The following is a 26,588-nucleotide window of genomic DNA, read 5'->3' as shown; positions in this document are numbered from 1 at the left end:
ATCTTTAAAATGTTAATTGATCTCAGGTGTTTAATAAGATCTTGTAGTATATAAATATATATATATCTACTAATCGAGCTACTAATGTTTATCCAACATACATAACATATTTACTATTGAATGCATTACATCTTCGCTTCCTTTTTTTGTTAAAATTAGAACGCAAAGAACATGAAATTACATGTGTTAAGAAACAGCAAACAAATGGTGTTATGTTTTATACTCTTTTGCTATGAAATGTGTCCACTACAATTCAAAATGTTAAGGTACAAATATTTGAATATATGTAGTTAATTCCTCATTTTACACTATATGGTACTGGAGATTATCACACAAGAATTTGAACTTGATTATTTATAGATTTAATTTTTTTTTACATGATTTATTCTTGCAAATATAAAAAAAGAAGATGTGGTATAATTGCCAATGAGACACTCTCAAAGTCTGAATTTAGAAAAATATGTTGTTCCGATACTAAACAAGAGAGACGACGCTAGTTGCAATAGTAGACACAACCAACATTAGTTCACATATATTGTTTGGTCAACAGAAATGCCATTAGGGGAGATAATCAACTCAATAGTATAATGCAAAATAACGAAGAATTAGACACAATGAAACATTGCTACATTGCCAAAAGCCATGGGAGAGACGTTTTTAAATGAAAAACATGCCAGAAAGAATTTCATTTAACTTGTCCATACTGTGAAACCGACCTTGAAAAACACGTGGACATCATAATAAACAACAGAGGAACGCAACTTGTTGCAATAGTAGATACAACAAATATTAGTTCACATATTGTTCGGTCAACAGAAATGCCATCATGGAAGATAATCAACACAACAATAGAATGCAGAATAAACAAAGAATTAAACACAATGTGCTACATTGTGGATAAGCCCTGGAGAGACGATTTCACATGAAACACTTGCGAGGAAGAATTTCATTTAACTTGTCCATACTGTGAAACCAGACCTTGAAAAACATGTGGACATCATACTAAACAACAGAGGAACGCAACTTGTTGCAATAGTAGATACAACAAATATTAGTTCGCATATTGTTCGGTCAACAGAAATGCCATCACGAAAGATAATCAACACAACAATAAAATGCAGAATAAACGAAGAATTAGACACAATAAAAAACATAAGTACATTGTGGATAACCCCGGGTTAAGACGTTTTCATATAATATACAAGAGGAAGAATCTCACTCATCATTAACTTGTCCATACTGTGAAATAAGACCTTAACAAAAAGTGAAGAATTAAAAAAAAAACCCAACATGTGGACATCATACTAAACAACAGAGGAACGCAACTAGTTGCAATAGTAGATACAACAAACATTAGTTCACATATTGTTCTGTCAACAGAAATGCCATCATGGAAGATAATCAACTCAACAGTAGAATGCAGAATAAACGGAGATTTAGACACAATTAAACAGGACATTGCATCATTGTGGATAAACCCAGGAGAGGCCTTTTTACATGAAATACACGAGAAGAAGAATTGCACTTATCATTATCTTGTCCATATTGTGAAAAGACCTTAATGAAAAGTGAAAAACTTTTAAAAAAAACATGTTGACATCATACTAATCAACAGAGGAACGCAACTAGCTGCAATAGTAGATACAACAAACATTAGTTCACATATTGTTCTGTCAACAGAAATGCCATCACGGAAGATAATAAACTCAACAATAGAATGCAGAATAAACGAAAGATTCAGACACAATGGAACACGACATTGCATCATTGTATGTGAGAGATGTTTTCACCTGAAGTACACATGAGGAAGAACTTTACTGAGAAATGCCATTACGGGAGATTATAAACTCAACAGTAGAATGCAAAATAACTGAAACGTTAGACACAATGAAAGAGGACATTGCCTCATTGTGGATAAACCCAGGAGAGACGTTTTCACATAAAATACACGAGAAGAAGAATTTCACTTATCATTATATTGTCCATACTGTGAAAAGACCTTAACGAAAAAGTGAAGAATTTAAAAAAAACCATTTAGACATCATACTAAACAACAGAGGAACACAACTTGTTGCAATAGTAGATACAACAAACATTAGTTCACATATTGTTCTGTCAACAGAAATGCCATCACGGAAGATAATAAACTCAACAATAGAATGCAGACTAAACGAAAGATTCAGACACAATGGAACACGACATTGCATCATTGCTGATAGGCATGTGAGAGATGTTTTCACCTGAAGTACACATGAGGAAGAATTTTTACTGAGAAATGCCATTACGGGAGATTATAAACTCAACAGTAGAATGCAAAATAACTGAAACGTTAGACACAATGAAAGAGGACATTGCCTCATTGTGGATAAACCCAGGAGAGACGTTTTCACATAAAATACACGAGAAGAAGAATTGCACTTATCATTATATTGTCCATACTGTGAAAAGACCTTGACGAAAAAGTGAAGAATTTAAAAAAACCATTTAGACATCATACTAAACAACAGAGGAACGCAACTTGTTGCAATAGTAGATACAACAAACATTAGTTCACATATTGTTCGGTCAACAGAAATGCCATTAGGGGAGATAATCAGCTCAACAATAAAATGCAGAATACATGAAGAGTAAGACACAATGAAACAGGACCCTGTAACAATATGGAAAGACATGGAAGGGAGGTTTTCACCTAAAATGCATGAGCGGAAGAATTTCACTTATAATTAGCTTGTTGGAAGCAGATCTTGATGAAAAAGTGAAACATTTTTTAAAATTTCAGGACAACAAGTGACAATTGATGAATATATTGTTCAATCAACAGAAATGCCATTACAGGAGATGATCAACTCAAAAGTAGAATGCAGAATAAACATGATAAACAAAGACTTATGATGTCCTTTATCACTGAACTAGTATAGATATTCGTTTAGGGGCCAGCTGGGTGCGGGAGTTTCTCACTGCATAGAGGACATATTGGTGACCTTCTGCTGTTGTCTGTTCTATGGTAGGGTTGTTGTGTCTTTGACACAGTTCCCATTTCCATTTTCAATTTAATTAGCAACTATGAAACAGGACATTGCTACATTTTAAATATGCATAGAAGAGACGTTTTTACAAGAAATACACCAGAGGAAGAATTTCACTTAGCTGGTCCATACAGTGAAAGCAGAACTTGATGAAAAATTGACACTGTAAATACTGCATTCTTTCAAAGTTTTGAAAATATTTAGGGAATGACATTTGTATTGTTTTCGGTCTATTGGATAACACCAGTTCAGCAATACAGGCCAAAATACCTAAACTTCCCAATTTGAAAAAAATTAAATTACTGGACAACCATAAAAGAAAATCTGGAAGCTGAAAACAACTGTTATGATAAAATAAAAAAAGAAATATATTTCACTTAATAGTAAAAGCTTTTATGAACAAAATATTTTTTTTATAATTTCTGTAACTTTATATGAGTTACAAGATTAAGAAAATAGAGACTTCGATCGTTTGATTTATAAGTGTATGCGTGTTATTCTATGTGCACCACATTTTTATGTTACTTCTTCATAGAGAGAAAGTCATGAAAAAACCTTTGATGACAGCACAGTCACATGACAAAATTATGTCTATGAGCTGATAGACAAAAATCTTAATTCAACCAATCATCAAACACAGCAAAATGTACAGTTTAATTACATTTAGATTATATGTAATATTAATGAAAATCTTGTAAGTATTTTAAATAGACTCCCAGATAAGATACTCAAATTTAAGGTAGATTAACTGTATACATGTACCGCCATCTTGGATTGCAAAAAAGTAGTACAAATCGGTATTTATTCGAATAAAATAATAAGTGATTTAAATTCCATTATTTGAGACTGTTTTTAGAAAACATCAAATACTTTTGTTCAAATCAATTTATCAGCTAGGTCATTACAGGGTAGATAACCCAATTAGCATTTTTTTTTTCAAAAGGAATGATAAAGAAACATTTCTGTGTTACTTGTTTATGTTGTTAAGATAGAACAAAATAAGTAATGAAACCCAACATGAAATCTTCTTTGCTTAAAAATTTACTTTTTAAATATTCCTACACTGGGAGATGGCTGAAAACTCTAATTTTTCATAGTTTTCAGTTCTGTTTGAGACCTGGTACATTTTGTTTGCTTAAGAAAATTTAGTAGACAATATTATGTTAAAAAAAATTTAGGCACATTTTTTAACTGATTAAACAGTACTTATACATTTTGATGTAAAACTGAAGTATACAGTTGATGGTTTAGTATTACATGTATATATTTTTTGTTTGTTTGTGTGAAGTCAAATTTTTTTTTAATTACAGATAATAAATATTCTTGTGAACTTCCTGCACTGTAAAATCATTTATAACAATAATACTGACAACAATAGTATGATAAAATAGTACAATAAAATGTAAAACAAACAAATAATGACTAAAAGTTCAATAAAATATAAATTCTTAAATTCTGAATTTCAGTCAGCTGTTTTCATATGTCTACAGACATTGAAAGCTTGATCCTTATGACTATGGATTCTAAATCTCTCTGCAACAATTAAATACTTCTGGTTAAAACTGGTCGGCACCAGTTTCTTCCTTATAGGCTTTTGACAATATGATTCTATCTCGTAATAATTTAAATAATGTATAGTAATTACAAAACATCATAAGAGCAACACATATAATATGGTTCCATTCTGTACTTTGTATCAGGCTGAAAAACTGGTACCCAACCAATAACCATGTTAAAATCAGCAACCAGTTAACAACTCTCATTGGTTGGTGAAAAAAGAACTGTAAAGAAAACAAATAACTTTATATTAATGTTTTATAATATTATTTGATCTGCCAAGCTAGCATGTTAAAATCAGCAAATAGTTCACAACTCTCATTTGTTTGTGAAAAAAGAACAGTAAAGAAAAGAAAAAACAAATAACTATACTTTAATGATATATATTATTGATTCCTCAATCTTCAGTTTTGAGAAAAGAGTATTGCACACTAACAGAGATGGATTTGCTTAGCCTTCGGGTGCACCCAAGATCACTACTTATTTCAACTTCATTTATTAATGGCAGGTATATGTTGCTTCACAGAAATAGAAAGTTGACTATAGGAAAATTAAAGATACTACAGACACAGATAAATCTGCTTCATATTTAGACCTTTTCCTCGAAATGAAAACTGATGATAGGTTGAATACCAAAATTCATGACAAACGCAAAGATTTTAATTTTCCTATAGTCAACTTTCCAGCAGCACCAGCATATGGAGTCAATGTGTCTCAATTGATACGTTACTCTAGAGCTAGCTCAAAGTACGTTGATTTTGTTCAAGGAATACTTCTTTCTCTAAAGTTGCTAAGACAGGGCTATAAATCAATCAAATTAAGGTCATCACTCAAGAAATTTTACGGTCGCCATCATGAGCTGATTGGCCATTATGACAAAAGTGTGTCAGAAATCATAATTACCTTCCATCATTACCGAACTGAACAAAGAAATAACACGATGGGTGCTGTATACGGTGCAGGAAATGCTTACCCTTCAGGACCAGCTGATTTCACTCCTGGTTTTTAGTGGAGTTTGTGTTGTTTCTTAATTATTATTTATAACTGTTGATGTAAATGTCCTTTGGTTTTGTGAGTCTTTGTTTACTCCTTGGTTTTGATTGTTATTGTCTTATAAAGATACACCTACATTATGAAGACCTTCTTCATTTAACTTTAATTTTAAAGTTTCTGATAACAGTTAAAATGGCAGCCTTGGAGATTGATAAACTGTTAAGTTTGAATATAGGGGAAAATAACTTAACTATATACCATAAGAATAATGTTAAAGAAGTTTGGTTTCAATCAGCCTAGTGGTTTCAAATAAGTTTTTCTTAAAAAAAAGATACCATACAGGAGAGGATGGATGCTGAATAGCAGACTATAAACATCCAAGTTTTGAACCAACAAGACTAACATACTGTCGATTCATTTATTTTCATGGATTGAGGAAATCTTGCATAGTTGTGAAATTTTAAATTTGTGGTTTTGCCAAAGTTTGCATACATTCATTTTAAAAATTGTATTTCATTGAACAATTAAATTTGTGGGTCCCCCTGTACCCAGGCAATCCATGAAATTTAGCATCCAATGATGAAGGGCGTAAAGGGGGGTATCTACACGGAAGAACATGAAATAAAATTGTCATTTCAGGATAAACTATCAATTTAAAATGTCTTGCACGTTGATCTTTTTATCAATTTCATGAAACACAGTGGATAAAGAACCTTTTTTTGCGGCTGCACGTCCAGTAAAAAATAAGGAGAACAGGTTGCATGAAAATAACACTTTTCCACCCTTAATGATTATTATTAAATCCACAGTATAAATAAGATTTGTTACTTACATAAAATCGTCCATGCATACTATTGCCTGGTTCAGCAGTAACATTTACCCCTTCAGCTTTAAATAATCCTCTCACATGTTTGACTAGAGCTCCTTGGGGCCAGACTGTCAGCTCAGACCAACTGTAAGATTTAACAAAACACACTTTTTTATATGTAAAAAATATCAGGAGTAATGAACTTCTATCAAAGTACACAAAATTTGCATTTATATTAAAGGTAGACACTTTTAGCTCTTCGAGTATATATACTATTTTGTTTATTATTAACTGCCTCAGTGGAAGCATGTTCGCCTGGAATGCCTGAGGTTGTGTGTTAACAAGGTTACCCCTGCTGGGTCAAACCAAAGACTTGAAAGTACATGTAGGTATTTGCGGCTTCTCAACTAAGCTCTTGGCATTAAGGAGTGCAAGCAAAGACTGGTCAGCTCAGAGTCAGAATTATGTGTTTGGTAAGGTGACATGTCTCCCTGGGGACTTTTACATTGTGAACTAGCACTTTAAAAATTCTGCCCAGCATGTCAATCTAGTACAAACTCACACACTACAAAGCAGGGTTAATATTCACATTACATTAGCATGTTATTGTCCTGAATATGCATATTAATTTACCAGTGGATATTAAGAAGCAATCGATCATCATCATCTTATATATATAACATTAAATGCTTAGAATAATTGTCCGATCCCCCCCCCCCCTGTAACTTTTTAAGTACTGGGAAATTATGTCAATTCAACACACTGTGGAGAATTTGTTATCTAATATAAAATTTCTTTTCAACTTACGCATTATATGGAACATGAGCATGACGTCCTTCAACCTTCTGCCATCTTCCCAGGTGTTGAGCACACCTGTGTAACAAATCTAGGTATTTTGGTGGCAGAAAATGTACCATGAAAATAAGGAAAGCACTGACCCAGGTAATACAAACATGCTGTCCAACCCACCATGTGTCGTAGTATAATGTATTCTATAATGAAAAACAACTTAGGTTATAATGTGTTTGAGAAATAAACACAGATCTCAAAGCCAAAAATTAAACTGTAGATTCCTTAATTTTTTGTTGGATACCAATTTTTCGTGGAATTCGTAGGCACAGGTTTATCAAGAATTTAAATGTTCGAAATTGCATATTTGACATTGGTTTGTAATCCAACTTTGGCAAAACCTAGAAATTTAATATCCATGAAAGTGGAAGTTTTATGCAATTCACTAATATTGTTACCCTTGAAAAAAAAAAAAATCGACAGTAAAGCAAATTCAGGTCCTAATCTACAGGGATGGTTGCCCTTGAAATTTAAAATAGGTTACTATGTCAATAACAGAGGAGTTGCAGTGACAAGAACAGGACTGACGGACAAAAGGGAAGGGTCAATATCATACCCTACACAACATGGAATATAACTGTTTTCTATCGACCAGTGAAAACTAAACATAATCATTTTGATATCTTAACAGTTGATGTACTTTTATCAAATGGAAAGTTAAAAGGATAAATACAGATTCTTAAATTGATATCAGTCGATTATCAGACTTATCCAATCAAGATAGTTCTATTATCAATTTTAAAGTCTGAGCCTTGACGAGAACTATCAAATCTATAATTTAACTATACTAGTATAGAGATTGGGTAATTCCAATAATCCACGAGTAATTATGTAAGAATCTGTTTCTCTAATGATTGATAATAATAATTAAATTCACATGTTTTGTTAAAAGAAAATCCCCATCTAGTGCCTTCAACATTCCACAAAGTTGTCACTTTCATTATCACTTGTTAGCATATTTTGATTCATCCAGTGAGTTGATAAAATCAGCCAATCACCTTCTGAGATCACTGGCAACCCAGCATTGATTAAATTTTTTTATACAATGGGTTGTGAAAGGTTTAAATTGCAAAAGAATTTGAGAATAGGTTATGTTTCACTGATAATCAACAAATTTAGGGAATTTAATGTCAAATATATCCAACCAGGAAGGAAAGTACTATAATAGTCATCTACAAAGTTTGATATTAAATTGAAAATCAAAATGTATTTCATGTTATTCAAAACCTTTATAAATGTTATTTTCAAAAGACAAATATGAAAAGACAGTCTTGAAAACATATTTTCAAGGAAAACTTTGAGAACTAAACATGTAACATATGTTGCATTTCAATTTAAATAAAACTATAATTCATATATCACATGGATACAGTAACTTTAATACAGATCCATAATCTGTATTGTCTGCCAACATTGCATCTATAGACAGGTGGTATGGTCTCAAATCTATACCATTTTCACAAAGTTTGCATTTTTTTAACAAATGCCTTGAAAGTATGTTACTTGTCAAAGAAAAAAATTCTGAACAAAAATGGCGGAAGCTAGCTAAGTCATAGGTGCTGCAAGAGAGTAAGCCAATGCAATAAATAAACTTACACTTTTACAACATATTACACAAAATTAGTTACAAAAGAACTTTCTAATTCTAAAACTAACAACATCAAACTTAAATTCTAGTTGCTAATTTTTAAATTGTGAAATCTACCTGAAAGTACTATTTAAATGCAATATGTACTGTTCTTGTATATCATTGAATTTCTTTCTTTCAGAATTTGATAGGAATCATCACTGGACATTACATCTATGTGATTATCGGTATGTTTATAATAATGTAGCAGATGAAAAGCATTTGGCTGATAGATTTTTAGCTTTCTAAGATATTTTGCTAACAAACTATATATTCAGTAAAAAAGGTGTTTATATCAAAAATAACGTGCCAGAAAAAAATTAAATATGAAACATCTTTTTCAAAACTATGAAAACCAATGTTTCCAAAAAAAAAAATATGACAAAACCAGATCAGTATTGAGATTTTTCAAAAAGTTTTCAGATATAAATAACAAGTCTTCAAATTTTTAATTTTATTGTGTTCCACTCATTCATAGGTCACTACTATTTTCAAAGGCAAGGGGCACACTTTTGAGAATGTACACCAGGTTCTATTGAATATTGGCTCCAAAAATATTTAATTTTTCAAGAAATCTAATAATACTAATTTGAAATAAGTTATGCCTTATGTTCAAACTAACCAAAAAAAGTAATTTAAGACTAATGATTGAATTCTGTTCTTTTGAAGGGAGATCACTCAAAACAATCCTTTAAGTTAATATTTTTTTTTGTTAATTTATCATGTTTATGTAATGTTACTAAAACCTCAAAAAATGCTGAAATTGATAATGATCTAAAATACTGAAAAAAGCACAAAATTAATGAAGTTGTTGATATATTTCTACATGGCATTTCCTGTTATGCTGAAGAAATAAACTTATCAAACCCAGAGATTTTTAGCATATATATTATTAACGGATTTTGTCCAAAACAGATTTTGTCCAAATATGTATTTTAATGATTTTGTATCATATCTTAAAGGGTCTACATTAAATATGGAATGTGGTATTATATGTTCATTCTATGAAGTATTCACCTTTGATGATCATGGAAGTATCTAAAGCAGAATATGTGTATATAACTGTACATGTTTATACCCAAAATTTCAGAAAAATACTCTTAAAAAATAATTCAAAAAATAATTCAAAAGACAAATCATGCACTAAAATGAAAACATCAATATTGTTTTATAGAATTACAAAACATTCGCTACGCCATACAACAAAATAAATTAAAATATAATTGGAGACAACTCATGCAGAATGATGCACAAAATACTACAATGGGACTTACCCAACATGTTTGACAACTGTTTTGTACATGCTACAATACATTTAGTATTTGTTATATTACACCTCCTCCTTGTTTGAAAATTATGTCCACAAAAGAGGTTCTCATAACATGCTAGATTACATTTAAATATTAGTATTTGTATGCACTCAAATGTTAGACATTTACATTTCAACAAAAGATCAAATTTAATAATATATGTCATATGATAAACTAATACAAATATAATAAATAAGAAATCTGTTGCACATCTAGAAGTTTTTGCTGTCAGACAAACTGTTAATTCAGATTATACATGGTTTTTCTATAAGGTTGGCCACAAATCTATAAAGAATTTCATATCAAAACTATTACAGCAATCTTATTTCTGTATATTTTTATCATTCTAAGGCATTATATAGCACTACAGGGAGATAACTCTGTAAAATCAGCTGAACATTTAAAAAAAGTTCTATTGTTTAGAAAATATCAAGCTTCTCAATGATCAAAATAGGAGAGTTTTTCAAACTGCTATTTATCCAATGAAATGAGCCAAATTAATTATATTTAAGGTGTTTGGTACATGTACCACCTTAAAAACTCTTTTATGTTTTCTTGTTTTGTTGTAATTTCTGATATTCTGTGACTAATGATTGGAAATAGAACTTAGATGTTGAGAATGTCATTTATCATTTTACCCCAGCCAGCCAGCAACATTTACTGCCATTTTCCGATTTATAGAAATTACTCAAAATCAATCAAATTTAATAGACTTTTTCCATATTACCCACTTTTGACACCAAAGTCTATATTTTTTTAGGCAGGTTACCTACCCTGTGGTTGCACATCCTGGTACATGTACCATGTCCGGTAAGAGCAAAATAAAAGAGTAAAAGCAAGATTTTTATTGGTACAATTTGAGGGGAAAATAAACAGCTTAATATTTTCTTTACATAACAAAATCAACGGAAAACAGCAGACTTTCCCCTCAAATTGCATGGATTATATGTTTGAGTTTAATTATTTTGGTTGCTCTTACGTGACTGAGTTTTAGGATGTCTTACCACAAAAAAGGTAAATTGTTAAAAAGATGATAGAGTCCAGAGTTAAAAGTTGTTTATATAAAAACAGTCTTTTCAGCAACTTCCAACCATTTTACGATCATTTCTGGAACAGTCCTTAAACACAGATCTCATTGGTCGGATGACAAGTACATAGCACAATAAAGAAATAACTTAATTGACAAATCAATGCATTGGCAAAGGTATATCCTTTCCTCTAACTGCATTGAAGGAAAAGAAAATGTGAGTTATTGACAGAAATTCGTAAAATTGAAATGGAGAATGATGATTTAGATAGCTGAAAAATTGATGAGTCATCATAGTCCTTTTTGTGAGATATTTAATATAAATCATTTCAAAAGACCTGAGTAAGTACAAAAAAGTATATAAAGTTCGCATTTGTTCACTCAAACCTCCCTCCCAATAAAAACACTCCATATAATTTTGGTCTATTGAAACATGTTGTGATTTTATAAAAGTTTAATTAAACTATGCACAAGGGTCCGGAAACGGTCATATTTGCCAGTCATGTCCTAAACTGAAACTATAATGTCCTAAACTTTTAATTGGGATTTAGGTCAAATTTTATTTTTCAACATTAATAATTTCGGTCATTTCATTGAGATCGACTTTCAAAATCGCCATTTTGATCAAATTTTTGTTTCATTATCGACTTCCTGTAATTAAACTGCCACTCCAATAAAGTGTTATAAACCTGAGGGCCCTCCTAATAACTATATTAATGCCTCGGGGAGCTATTGGCTAATGATAGCTAATCTCTTTACATGTGTTTTTAATTCACACCTGGCAATTAATCACAAGCTCCAACCTATTATTATAAAGAAATAAAAATTCCACACCAACTGGCTTCATTATTTAATTACTCAACAGGTCAGACAATTGTCAATTATAATTCAAAATCAATTTTGTAGAAAACATATTTTTTTTAATTTCTAACACACGTGCTTTGTTTACTATGTAATATGCATGCTTGAAATATTCTCTTCCACAGATTTAGACAATTAATCGTAAATTTAAAATAATTTCATCCTAAATAAAGCTAGTGCAACTATTTTAATTAATATTCTTACACAAAGGTAAAATATTAAAAAGCCGATGATTTCCTGTGATTTGGATAAACAAAACTAATCCCGGAAATGAGTCTGGAATTGTTCGTTTAGTATTGTCGCAGTACATCCGGTTTGAATTTTGACTTCAGAATCGAAAGAAACGTAAGCGATAACTGAGAATATTATCGTTTTGAGTCATTAAAATCATTTTATTTTCAAACTGTTGCCTTCCCTTAATTGCCCTTGATCGATTTTTGGAAAATGCTAGAATAAATCATGAAGTAAATGCGATGCAACAGTGAAACAAGTTTGTTGATGCTACGAACATGACGATCGAGTATGAGCATACTAACTGAGTTTACCCTCTTTAAATAAAGAATTTATTATTATTATTATATTACTCAAAATGAGTCTCATGCAGTAATGTGATTTTGGCAATCATCTTTTGAAAAGGGGCATCAACTTTTAAGTTGTATGAAAATGACCGAAATTAGGTGAAAAAATTTCCGGATCCTTGACTATGCATACATATAATCAAACCATGCAGATGAAAAAGTTCAAACAGAATGTCTAAATTCAATGTAAGTGATTCAATTAGAGAAATTATCTTTTTTACATATAAATGATACCAACAAGACACAAAACCACTTTTAGTAGAAATAGTAGCTATATTGGACAATCAACATTTTTGGTTAGAAATGGAGTCTGTAACTATATTTCACTCAGAAAATCTCAATTTTTGAATTGATTTTATACATCATTCGTACATGAATCAAGATAAAAAAAAAAGCCAAATTATTTTTTATTTTTTATTTTCAATGTCCAAAAACATGGTCCCATCTGAAAAAAAAAAAAAAAAAAAACAGGCAATGCAAAGACAACCCCTAGTAGAGGGTTGTAATAGAGGTAAATTCATGAAGAAAAATCGACTGATTTTGACAAATAATAATAAATTTTTCCAATAAATAAACGATTACTTAAATTTATTTGGGACCTCTGATGAATCGCAATAAGGAATTTTTTAGCAAATCTAGATAAAAATTTAATCTGACAGCAAAGGGCATTCCCATCCTCTTAGTAGGGACTTAATTACTTTTTAACTTGTAAAGGTATGGATAAAATATATGAAAGCGGGAACATCTCTAAAAGCCACTCTCATCCCAATACTTGTATTTATTAAACTCACCTGTGCAAAACATAAAGGAATAAATGTCATGTAATATGCTGTCAATAGCGAGTTAAATAAAATCTGCTTGATTCTCTGGTTAAAATCTCGCTTTAAAACTTCAACTTCCTGTCTGACGATATCTGGATTCATAGAACAATTGTGGAACAAGATGTCAATGTCTTTATTTCTATGTCTAGGAACAGGACGATCTGAAACCGGTGCAGGCCACACAAACATCTTATGATAAAGTGGTTTTACTGTTGGTCCGAACATAAATACATACGTTAACATCCTGTAAAAAAATACTTGATTAATTTACAAAACTTAAAGATTACATTAACAATGATTAACCACTTGAACACCCATGTTTAAATAAACAGTATTTTGAATATTATGTCTTTATATTTTATCTTAATATATTATTTTGTTAAACCCAATTCTTTTATTATTGCATCCCCAATAATGGTACACCTCTCTAAACTGAAAATAAGATGGCAACAACAGATTTCTTTTTTTTTTTAATTTTGTGTTTTAACGCCACTTTTAACCTCTGCTTTTAGGCTATTTCATGGTAGCCCGTTTTCATTGGTGGAAGCCAGAGTGCCTAGAGAAAACCATTAACCTTTGATTTGAAAACTGACAACCCCAGTCAATAAAGATTGGAGTCAAGTGCACCTACACAAGCTCAAAAACTCAGTGCTGACTGGCTAGTGATTACAGTAGTAACTTCTAAACCCACTCAGTCAATGTGGCCCCCTCACAACAACAGACCCATACATATTAATTTTTTACTGTGGCTGCATACTTACGGACAACATAAAAACAAACTGTATAACAGTGAATGATTTATAAGCACATAGTATCCTGTTATTGCCAAGGTTACGACAATCAGTTGACAGACCAGTACTTTTATTAACCATACTGCCCAAAATAATGGTGATTTGCTAGAACGAGATCCTGAAATCTGAAACAGAATTGAAATAATTCAAAAAAAAACCTGAATTCAATTTCATGTATAATCATGATAATGACATAGATGGAGACACAGATGAAGCTCCCACTTGCATTTAACTGAATAAAGGGACATAACTCAGAAACAGAAAAAGTGATGCCACCCAAATTCAATATAAATCTGACTTTAGAGGGAATAAGCATTGTGTTAAAGTTTCATAACATTTAATTGAGGCATACTTAAGTCATTTGTAAGTAAGAGAACTGAAAATGATTAATTAAGCAGTTTTTAAAATTGTAAAGTGACATAAATTGGACACAGTCACTATTATAGATATTTTAAACAGTGGTGTTACAATTACTCAAATTCTTACAGGATTTATCCTTTTTCTGACCTGTTGATTATATCTATTTAATCAACGTGTGGTTTGACTGATCTCAGTTCTTTATTGGTGAAAATTTTATTACGATGTCGAGTTATCTTGCTTTCCTCTGAATTTCCTATTTTTATGTAAAGAAAAAAGATGACCATGTCTGATCATGAGTTCACAGAGAAAGTACACATCTTTTTTCTAATCATTTGAAAGGAAGGATCAAATTTGTCTGCATTTTGTTTGAAAATTATTAGACAAACAGATTCCATCACCAAGTCTTGTGAAATATGACATTTATCCTCTCTTGATTGTTTAATTTCAAATAATTAAATCGCTTAACCCTCACGTTTTAAACTTGAAAATTTAACGGTCTTGTGTCAGAGAAATATATACAATATGTCTCTGCTTGTGTGGATAGATATCGTATCACACTTGATACAGTGGCAGAATCTATGTTTTATGTATTTATAGTTACAATGTACCTCTTGATACAGTGCTAGAATCTATATTTTATGTATTTATAGTTACAATGTACATGTACCTCTTGATACAGTGCTAGAATCTATATTTCATGTATTTATAGTTATAATGTACCTCTTGAGCCAAACACCAGATAAGTCGTCTACTCATTAGAACACACAGGAACAACAGGAGGTATGGATCAATAAGATAAAAGTTCTGAAATAAAAACAATTATTGAATAATCATTTATAATCTACAATGTAGCTACTATGGATTCATTTATATTCGTGGGTACCAATTTTCGTGGATTGAGGAAAACTTACATGTTCATGGATATTTGATTTCGTGGTTTTGCCGAAGTCTGCATACAAGCCTATTGAAAATTTGTCATTCGTTGAACATTTAATTTCGTGGTTCAACTGTTCCCTCGAAATCCACGAAAATTGGTATCCAACGAAAAATAATGAATCCACAGTATGTTTAAATAAAACTTGTGTATCAATGTCACCATTCAATACTATGAAATGCCAAGGTACATTGTAATATTCTAATATTCATAAATGATTCTAGACAATTATAGAAAGGCAAAACCTTAAATTTGTCAGCAAATGTTAACTAATCAATATTTCCTAGATCTTCTTATCCCAGTAACTCTCTCATATTTTTTTATATTTGAAATTATGAAAATTGTGTTACTGTTAACATCATTAACTTCCAATAATATAATTTAATCATTATAAAAAAAAAAAATCAGTAAAAACAACTTTAAATTAGTATTTTTAAATAAACAAACCAATGCATAATTAGCATGACTGTGAGGAAGCCACCAGACTGTTTTATATAAGTTGATATACTGTAATCCCATAACTATAATTCCAAACACATAAACCATAGCCTCAAATGACAGGTTGCTGTCAGAAGGTATGTCCGGGAGGTGAGAGTGCTTTGGAAGTACAGCCATTGATGCTAAAGGGACCATGTTTGGCTCTCTTTCTTCACTGAAATGACAAAGTTGCACATACACATGACATATAAAGATAACTCTGATTCAGTGTTAAATTTTTTTTTTTATGATTTCAAGATGTTGACAACAAAGTAAAATAATTTATATTGCATTATAACAAGCTGCTGTTACTTCTTGCTTGACATGCTTGAGGAACATCACTGTGAACTTATGTGCACTCATTCTTTTTTAAGTGATGAGAGATTATTAATATTACTTTAGAGTTTTAATTCAAATATCCATGTTTGCAACTATAAATACATTTGAAATATGATAAACATGATAAAGGTGAATCTATATAAAAATCAATAGATAGTTTTTTTTTCAATTTCTCTAAAAGCAAGATAAAAATAATCTAGCTCAACAGGTAAGGGAAATGCAAGGAAAAAAGTTAACATCTCTCTAAGCATCCAAGTATTTAATTATGTTTCTAAACTTATCAGAACCAACATCTGTGATTTAAAAATCACTTATTTCAGTGAGTCCCCTGACTGACAAATCTCCATACATATATCTCCCTCAGCCATGGTAAATAAATGTATAATGTAATAACACCAAATAGCATTACACTTTCACTGAGTTTTATATTAATTTTAAATGGAAAATTTTAAAATGTTACATTGCCGTTCCCTCTTAAAGAACACATACAATGGAATTTCTTTAATACATGTACATGTCAACAAACCTTTGAATGTTAATTTATAGGTGCAAATGTCAAAATGAACAGATTTATTGCATCTAGAACTAGCTTCAGTGGAAATACCAAATTGGAATAAATAGAGATTAATTGGTTTGACAAATTGCTGATGCATTTATGACTGTGGTTTTACTGCTTCAACAATAAATACTGACATGACTGATATTTGATTAGTTTCAGATACATGTACTAACGATATAATCAAGCAACTGCAGCAAGAGATATCAACCTATTGATATATTTAATCTGAATTTCTCACCCTTTTCATATATCATGGAGCATGAAATAGTGACCTACAATGTATTCCAGAGGCTCATCCCTACCATTCATAACATATATAGTAAGTGCCCCTCCCCCTAGCCTTTTCAGTCAATAACTATGATTATTTGTGAAAACAATACATTTTTCGTTGTTTAAGTTCATAAAATAAAACAACAAAACATGTATGTGACAGAGAGCACCTTTGGCTTTTTAATATTTAAAAAAAGGGTTTAGTAAATAACATGAATAATACTTCAATAAAGACATTAATTAATAACATTCAGTTTTATTTGCTGCATGAATTTGTTCATTGAACTTATGCATTTGTCATAAACATGATAAAATTGTAAAGTTACAAAGGTATGGATTATCATGATTTTTGAATGATATGGAGGAAGGGGAAAATATCATGGAAGATTTGCTGTCTCATCTCGAAATCGTAATGTCAGGTCCCGTCTATAAGTCCAAAGTTCCCATTAAAGGCCACTGACGGGACATAATGACATCAATACACAATACATTCTGATTCTTAACACATATACATATAATGAAGATAAATGTATGATTCTGGAAATATGTATGTTGAGATATATAAACACCGTAAGATGGTGATGTTCCCTTGTCACCATCTTACGGTGTTTATATATCTCAACTTGTACGATTCGCTCGTGTATGTAACAATGTTTTAGATTTTAACGAGAGAAATTTATGTATTACTGAAAAATTATTACACCAGGGGTTTCGATATCACAAACTAGTCAAAACATTTACTAAATTTTATCATCGGTATAAAGACATCATTCGTAAATATAGCTCAACATGCAGACTTCTTATAATACGTTCAGGTATTTCACATCCAATTTTTTATAGAAATATTTTTTATAAAGCACAAAGGTGTCAGTATTCACCTCAGAAACTTACAAAACCTTTGAATAGACTTATTAAGAAGGGATTTAATTACGATACTGTTGTCAAGTCATTAAAGATTGCATATTTTGGCGTTAATTTTGAGTCACTGATAAGGTCTTTGCGTCGGAACTAAAAACATTTATTCTAAAAACAGTTGTTGGCATGACACAGGTTATGTTCTTCTTATATATGTTATGATGGTATGATACTAAACCCCTTACGGGAAGGATTGTGCCTGATGTTCATATGATGAAATCATAATCTTTCAGTCAGTTCAATTGAAGTCTGGAGCTGGCATGTCAGTTAACTGCTAGTAGTCTGTTGTTATTTATGTGTTATTGTCATTTTGTTTATTTTCTTTGGTTACATCTTCTGACATCAGACTCGGACTTCTCTTGAACTGAATTTTAATGTGCGTATTGTTATGCGTTTACTTTTCTACATTGGTTAGAGGTATAGGGGGAGGGTTGAGATCTCACAAACATGTTTAACCCCGCCGCATTTTTGCGCCTGTCCCAAGTCAGGAGCCTCTGGCCTTTGTTAGTCTTGTATTATTTTAATTTAAGTTTCTTGTGTACATTTTGGAAATAAGAATGGCGTTCATTATCACTGAACTAGTATATATTTGTTTAGGGGCCAGCTGAAGGACGCCTCCAGGTGCGGGAATTTCTCACTACATTGAAGACCTGTTGGTGACCTTCTGCTGTTGTTTTTTTTTTATTTGGTCGGGTTGTTGTCTCTTTGACACATTCCCCATTTCCATTCTCAATTTTATTGCAACATTTTCGACCCTGCCAAAAATCAGAATTGGACTTTTCAATAAATTTTGTGTAAATGATGTCTCAAAAGAATCTCTGCTGGATTTCTCTTTAGGTCAAATTATAATAACAAAATAACATCAAAATATATATAAAAACCTGAGTTAAAAAAAAAATTTGTGATAGGATTTGTAGCTCAAGTGATTTTATTTTTTACCCTCCGTTACTATTCTTATGTCCACTATTTTGATAGGACGCGGACTGTATCCTTGATAAAATTCTTCGACATGCAGGCATGATACAAACGTGTCTCCATATGTTTTCTTTTCTAATATATGATTTCGTGAATATGAAATGGCGAAAGCCAAACCGGAAACTCAAATTCTAACATCCAAATATGGTAGGGAACGCACCCGAATTTAATTACCGTATTTATAACTTACAGGTAAAGATTTTATGCTTGTTATGGACAGTTGGTCTAAGGAAAAATTATCAAGAAGCACATGGAGATTTGTTTTATTGTTTAAAAAGTTATCTAAAAAAAAATTCTCCCAAATTTATTATTTCCGAGATTTTCACACAGCCGTCACCAGCTAACAGAAATTGTTTACAGTAGCTTTGGGTGTTTCCGGCAATATTTATTTTTACTATTTTTTTTAAAAATGATTAATAACTGACCATGGAGGATATTTCTACCAAAGATGACTGTTCTATAAATGAAAGAGTCGTTCCCGAACAAACTACTGCTGGTCTAATTCAAGAAATTAGCATAAACGAAGGTGAAATAAAAACTGTCATTCAACAGATAGTTTCTGTTTTTCAGGGTACAAGTCAAATCGGCACTCATAGAAAAAGTCAAATCGGCACCTGGTTAAATCGGCATCTAGTCAATTAGGAACCTATTTAAAGTCAATTCGGCATCCAATTATATATGATATAATATGAGGGCAGGCAGGCATAACCTGTAAATGGGGACGAAGTCTGTATGTAATATTTTTTTCATTCAAAATGTTGATAAAAGAAAACGAAATACCGTGCGTAACGTTTCCGATTTTGGTTCTGTTGTTAGGGAATTAGCTGTGACGTTCTTTGAGTTATGACGTCATATTTGATGTAAACAAAAGAAACGCTTTCATCAGGTAACGTTTTTTTCCTATCAAACAACTTATTAAAATTGAATTTGTATTGAGATCCAATGTTATATTTTACTAGACTGATAAATCAAAAAAAATTCAAAGTCTCATGCAAACAAGACAGTTATCTGCGCAAATGTGGGGAAAACCGGAACAGGAAGTAGATCTGAAAAAAAAAGTTAACGATTTTGAGTTCATTAGTCATGTTAGTACAATAAAAAATTCGGGAAATTTTCCCAATTTTTTTTATTGATTTTTCTACCGTAATTGGGGACTTCGTCCCCATATGAATTATTTTTTTGTAACTTAAAAATATTTGTTAAAACAAAGAAACGGAAATACCGTAACGTTTCCGATTTTGGTTCTGTTGTTAGGGATTTTAGTTGTGACGTCATATGCAATGTAAACAAAGAAACGCTATCATCAGGTAACGTTTTTTTCATATCAAGGAATTATTTGAAAAAATGAAATTGGTATTGCGTTTCTTCCTATTTATAATAGAATGGTAAATATATATTTTACTCAAAGATTCATACAAACAAAACCGGAAAAAGAAAGTACATTGTAGATTTCTGCGCAGGTCCGGGATTTCAAAACATGACATAAAAAAAATTGATTGATTTTGAGTTCATTAGTACAATGAAAAATTCGGGAAATTTTCCAGATTTTTTTTTTTTATTGAATTTTCTACTGTTATTGGGGACTTTGTCCCCATAATATATGGGACTGGTACTATTATGTTTAGTTAGTAATTTAAGTATACTAGCATAATAGTCCCAGATATATATAAATGATTCTAAAAATGTATATAATCGATCATGATCTATTTTGGGGGTTGGATTTTATCATGCATTACATGTTAAAAAGCATCAAATTATTTCAAGCAGTAAAAATACCAAAGTTAATCATTTAAAGATTTCTCAACATTATGTGACTGATGTTTTAATAAATTTTCTTTTCAATTAATTAATAACTTTAATCAACTACATAGTGAAAACACAATGTAACACCGGCTTTTGTTTCGCATATTTCTGTCATATTTTCACAACTATATGATGAATCTAATAGTGAGAATTAATACAAAAACATTATTAGACTACAAAAAGACTTTTCATGGATATATGTGGTATCAGGAGAAAATTTTACTGTCCTCAGCTGATTAAAATTAGAATTTACCATTCAGGTATCCTCATTTCCATTGTGAGAACAAGGATAATAGCACGAAATGTTAGGTTACAGTATATTTTGAATTTAAAGATTGAACTAGAACATTTTTAAAGATAAACTTGTATCACCTGGTGTAAGAAAATGTGTGTCAAAAAACTTATAACTTGTACAAAGTTAATTCTTGTACACAACATATATATTAAACAAATTTAACATGGGTGCCGAATTGACTACATCAAGTGCCGATTTAACCAGGTGCCAATTTGACTAGGTGCCGATTTGACAAGAATTCTTTTTTCATTGGTTGTTACAAGTTTATTTGCATCTGGTATAGATATCTAATTGACCGTTCTGTTGACCTGAGAATATGTTAAAGAGGGGAGAAAAATGCTAAAAGGATAACCAAACTGCATTAAGTGGTAATCTAGGCAGTATATCTTACAAAACTCAACAGTAATCAATCTGACAATATATACCATGGCAAAAAATGGAAATAAAAATGACCATAAGACAAACTGTGTACAAAATACAATATAGGAAAAGTAAGACTCCACCAAAAACCATTGGGTGATGTCAGTGCTCTGGAAGGAAGCTTATCCTGACACTTGGTCAGATAGGCACTCATTATGGTCAATTCAGCACCTAGTCAAATCAGTATCTTGTTAATTAAGTTATAGTTATATATTTTCACATTATATTTTGTAAATAAAATACTTACATGACTTATGGAGCATATATTATAAAGAAAGAAATGCCTATTTAGGTCTGTATGTTGTTGGCTTGAAAACCCTTCAACATGAACAATATTGCCATGATAAACATGATAAAACCTCTTTTTTATTTTTCAACTTTTTGGTACATTTTTGTAGTTTAATATTAGGGATGTCAAAAGATCTAAAATTTAATACTCGGATACTCGGTCATGATACTCGAGTACTCGCGAGTACTCGGATGCATCTAAAACGTCTATTGAATAGTTTAGATTTGAGATGGGATGAAGTGTTTTTGTATTAATTAACAAACGTACTACAAAATAATCCTCTGTTTTTTTGTTTCAATTTAACAAAGAATTACCGACTGCCGTTTCTACAAATAACCTATAATGATAGCAATTAATGTTTGTGTATTTGTTCATTAATCAAATTCCAATGATATCATAATTATTTGCATGTAAGATTTGAAAAAGTATACAATATATGTATCATTTGTTCATGACAGGGATGGGGTAATCGTAATCTGTAATCGTAATCGATTGTAATTGATTACATTCTTTCAAGTAATCGACAGTAATCTGTAATCGAAGACATTTTCGATTACATGTAATCGTAATTTAATCGATTACAGCAAAAATTTGGATGTAATCATCGATTACTTTTCAATTACATTTCGATTACTTTAGTATAATAGTTTGATGAATAATAACCTATTTCAGAGGAAATTATGTATGTTATCACTCTGTAGTATAGATAAAAAATTATATCTTTCTATTGTATCAAGCTGCATTATGAGTAACCATGCCAGATCCCCTACTTTAATTTACTTTATATCTAGCTTTTGAAACAAATGGATGTATGTGCTTGTCAATAATTCAAGAGCTTTAATATTTAAATAAGAAAATAGATTTGAAATAATAAAATAGATCTTAAAAAAGAAATGTGTCCATCTTTTGTTAAGTTCTGTACTACATTTTTTCAAAGGAGTAAGCTTATTTGTATTAACTTTTCTGAAAACAACATTTTCAATCAGAGTTGAAATTAAAGTTGAGAATAGATAAACAGTTGATTTCTTAAATTTTATGATATAAATTAAATTGAAAAATAACACAAAATCTTTTGAACAATGAACCAATGACTATGCATAGCAATTCTTTTTAGAAAAAGATACATGTATCCCTTTGACACTATAAATATATTTTGTACATAATTTGATTGAAGAAGTTACAAATCTTAACAAAATTCTTGCCTTTACTTATGGATGATCAAAGTCTTCTAATCAATAACAAACATACTTTGTTTTTATTTCAATTATCTTATAAATGTCTAATTAAGAAGGAAATTTACAATATTTAGCCCCAGGTTACAGATTGCACTCCAGTGGCAGTTAAATAATCTTTAATTAGGGTGGTAATCCAAACAAAAGGTTTAAATTATGAATGTCATTATAAAAATAAATTTTGATCTTTAAAATTAGCTGAACTAATTAATTATTCTACTTTTTTTATATTTCCTTAAACATTATTATTAACTATGCTAAAATATTTTTTTTATAAAGAGTAAAAACAAAAAAGCTAACGTAAGTCAGTAAGAAAGCTTAATTTTTGAAAAAAAACCAATTAGTTATGAATAAGTCATTATTGCAATGCGATGACATGTTTCATTTATGTTGAAAGTCAAAATTTCAAGATTTTAAAAATATTTCTACTCTTCATCAAGAGATTTGATTTAAAAAAAAACCAGCTATTAACTTATAATTTAGAAACAATGCTTTGAATGATGCATTTTGTAAAGATCTTTATTTCCACTTTCCAAATGTTGAGCAATATAATTGTGTTTTCCTTATGTTATTTTTTGTTGAAATGTTGAAGTATGTAATTGACAGTAATCGAAAAGTAATGTAATTACTTTTGGTAAAGTAATCGATTGTAATCGATTACATACTAAAATTTGAGTAATCGATTATTAATCGATTGCACAAAAATCCTTCATGTAATCGATTATTAATCGATTGCACAAAAATCCTTCATGTAATCGATTATTAATCGATTACATTTGTCAGTAATCGTGCCCATCCCTGGTTCATGAGGAGTTTGTATTTTTTATAATACGACTTGTCCATTAATTTGTCAAACACAATATTGGACTTCGAATGACTTGTCCCTTTTCGTGTTGCTCATTCTTACTTTTTTGTGTTGTTTTTGCACTATCGTTTGTCTGATTTTCTTATTTGGTTTTAGCCATGGAATTGTCGGTTTATTATCGACTTTTGGGTTTGAATGTCGCTCTCGTAATTTTTTTCTATCTTTAAATTGTAAATTAGACAAGTATAAAAATTAAGTTTCAAATACAGAGTAATCTGATTAATTTAAATGTACTTCTCGTACCAATCACGTTTACATAAAATTATTAATTAATAAACAAAGGTAAGTTTTTACGGCTTGTGATGAGTTATATTAGTTATTAATCCATGATAGTGTTGATCCGTGTCCAAACACCGTTACAAATGTGTCTAGTCAGTGGTGTAGGGTTCATCGCAGGTTACATTATTTTTGTTCTTGTTTAGAAATGTGATCTGGTCAACAATTTGAGATGAAAAACTGTTACAAGTAGTGCACATGAAAACATTCCCTCGGGGAATAATGGACGTTGTGGATATACATATTTATGTTGTTATTGATTTTATTTAGTTTTACGTAGGGGATATGTCAACGAAACTAAAGTGAGTGAAAATGTGAAGAGAAATATCTCAAGATGTTAGTCTTATAATATAAGACTCTGCAGGTTCATATCATTTACATTCAACGTTTTTTATCGAATCTTTTTTTTTACCTTCAATGTTGAACCGCAGTTAGTAAAAAAAAATCCGATGAAAAACGTTGAATGTAAATGATATAAACCTATAGAGTCTTAAATTATAGGACATCTCAAGATGTATGACAGACAAACGAGTATACGAGTACTAAAACTGTACTCGAGTACCCAGTCTTCCGATCGAGTACCTGAGTACTCGAGTACTCGTTGCCATCCCTATTAAATATACATGATATAATTACAGGGAATACAAATCAATGAGGAGAGGTGCTATAAAGACCTATGTCATTTGGACTCTGCTGGATGTTTTCTCATTTGTGTCATTTATCATAATATGTCTTCTTATATATATGTGACAATATTTTTGATTGTTTAGTGTTTTGGGGTAGCTGTCTCATCATGCTCATCAAACTCATTGAATATAATGTATACCTCATTTACCTAGAACATATCATGGTTTTATTCATACATGTATATGTATAGCAATATTTTGAACATTGACAATTATATTTTACAGATAATGATATTGATTTGCTGTGTGCTGTTGTATTTATAGAAGATGCTGCCAAGGTATTTCATTTATTAAACAGGTATACAGGGGAGGGGTTCCTCCGATCCTGGAGTCCTGATAAAGGTCGTATCTCCTTTCTTAAATGTATTCCTTGATCTCCATTCTTGAGGGTAAGTCATGATGATCTTTGCAGTACTATATTTAAACAAATAATTCTGAACAATATTTACTTTATCTAAGAATTGAATGCTTCTTTTTAAAAATTCATTGGGGTTTAAAAGAGTTGACCGAATCACATTTTGTATGAAGCGGGGAAGTGCTTCATTCTAAAAATATATGCACGGTCACCGCTTTTACAACCCTATGAAATTACTACAAAAAAGTATTCAATTCTTATAATTACATTTTTTTGCTATGATCATGAAAACAAGATACATATCAAGTTTTTCTTTTATTTACCTGTGCACTTTATTGTGGAAACGTACGTCATCATCATTTGATCATGTATGTTTAATCCATGCAATTAATTTTGAAATGAAGAATGGCAGGCAATTGCTGTTAACCAAACAAAATAACTTATAATAATGAAGCATAAATCTAATGTACATGTAATTATTTAGCATTTAAAAATGTATCTGTTCAGGATAAATGATATTAAAAAAAGATCCTCTTTTTCAGTACAGAGACATTAGTCATAAGCTAGACAAAAATACTTTATTATGGTATAGATGGTACCATTCACAACCTGTCAGAGTGTAGGTATAGTTTGTTGTTAAAATAATTAGGGGATGTAATATCATTACCAATGAGACAACTATCCATCAGATATCAAATGACATGTATATAAACAATTTTAGGTTACCCTGCAGCCTGGAACAATAATAAATATGCATACAGTAAAGTTAGCAATACAAGACCATGACTGTAAAAATATAAATCAAAACAAACTTGAAAAAAAACAGCCTTATTTAACATGTTTAAAACAATACTATTTACAACCAAAAAATATAACAGAATTGAACTAATTAAAACCCAACCACAAAATTACATGCTCCTGAATTGAGAGAGGCACATAAAAAATTTGATATTCATGATAGTTTTTAACATGTTTGGGAGCACTGAACCATCCGATGATGGCCTAACCTTTGATTGTGGTGAAACAGCCCAACATAAGAACAAACTAAAAAAAATCAGCATATGTTTTAACCACTTCCACTTTTCCAAATGGAATTGAAAAGAATTGATAAAATTCACATGCAGAACTAATAGTAATTAGAAAAAAGAATCAGCAAAATATTCACATGCTCATTTTATATCATTGCTATTAAACAACTTGAGCAAACATCATACTTCATTAAATATCAATTACGAGCAAGCACTAACACCAAAGAGCAAGGTTTAAATTCACCATTTCAGAATCTAATGC

General features: G+C 30.7%; 2 protein-coding genes across 4 annotated transcripts in view; one reads left to right on the top strand and one right to left on the bottom strand.

The window, feature by feature from the left end:
• Positions 1-154: 154 nt before the first annotated feature.
• Positions 155-19,222, bottom strand: LOC134687224 (transmembrane protein 39A-like). Of its 2 annotated transcripts, XM_063547352.1 has the most exons (9): positions 19,042-19,222; positions 15,990-16,194; positions 15,329-15,412; positions 14,219-14,373; positions 13,428-13,701; positions 10,135-10,164; positions 7,192-7,376; positions 6,409-6,529; positions 155-4,807 (listed from the first exon to the last, which is right to left on the bottom strand). In XM_063547352.1, the coding sequence occupies exons 1-9, from the start codon at positions 19,119-19,121 to the stop codon at positions 4,583-4,585; spliced, it is 1,359 nt and encodes a 452-aa protein (XP_063403422.1). In that variant the 5' UTR covers positions 19,122-19,222; the 3' UTR covers positions 155-4,582. The 2 variants fall into 2 exon arrangements, with proteins under 2 accessions (XP_063403422.1, XP_063403423.1); XM_063547353.1 differs by lacking the exon at positions 10,135-10,164 and having other exon boundaries at positions 19,042-19,221.
• LOC134687222 (two pore channel protein 2-like) overlaps positions 19,184-26,588 on the top strand; it is a 39,874-nt gene continuing 32,469 nt past the window's right edge. Inside the window, exons 1-3 of one of the 2 annotated variants that reach the window (XM_063547351.1) lie at positions 19,184-19,269; positions 25,169-25,221; positions 25,841-25,917. Coding sequence is in view for 1 of the 2 variants with exons in the window: in XM_063547350.1 (XP_063403420.1) it covers positions 19,504-19,603; positions 25,169-25,221; positions 25,841-25,917 (230 nt within the window). In the remaining variant the exon portion in view is untranslated. Of the gene's footprint in view, positions 19,270-19,427; positions 19,604-25,168; positions 25,222-25,840; positions 25,918-26,588 lie in introns of those variants that run through there. The other variant, XM_063547350.1, reaches the window with a different exon arrangement.

The sequence above is a fragment of the Mytilus trossulus genome, chromosome 10 (genome assembly GCF_036588685.1).
Source record: "Mytilus trossulus isolate FHL-02 chromosome 10, PNRI_Mtr1.1.1.hap1, whole genome shotgun sequence".
Taxonomy (NCBI): domain Eukaryota; kingdom Metazoa; phylum Mollusca; class Bivalvia; order Mytilida; family Mytilidae; genus Mytilus; species Mytilus trossulus.
This window is presented reverse-complemented; position numbering and strand designations above follow the sequence as displayed.

Excerpts from the sequence above, each read along its gene's own strand:
- LOC134687224 (XM_063547352.1), bottom strand. The coding sequence starts at position 19,121 with ATGCCTGCATGTCGAAGAATTTTATCAAGGATACAGTCCGCGTCCTAT. Across the intron at positions 14,374-15,328 it reads TCTGGTGTTTGGCTCAAGAG|ATTTCAGGATCTCGTTCTAG; the intron begins GTACATTATAAC and ends ATTCTGTTTCAG. Across the intron at positions 6,530-7,191 it reads GCTCATGTTCCATATAATGC|TTGGTCTGAGCTGACAGTCT; the intron begins GTAAGTTGAAAA and ends TAAATCTTACAG.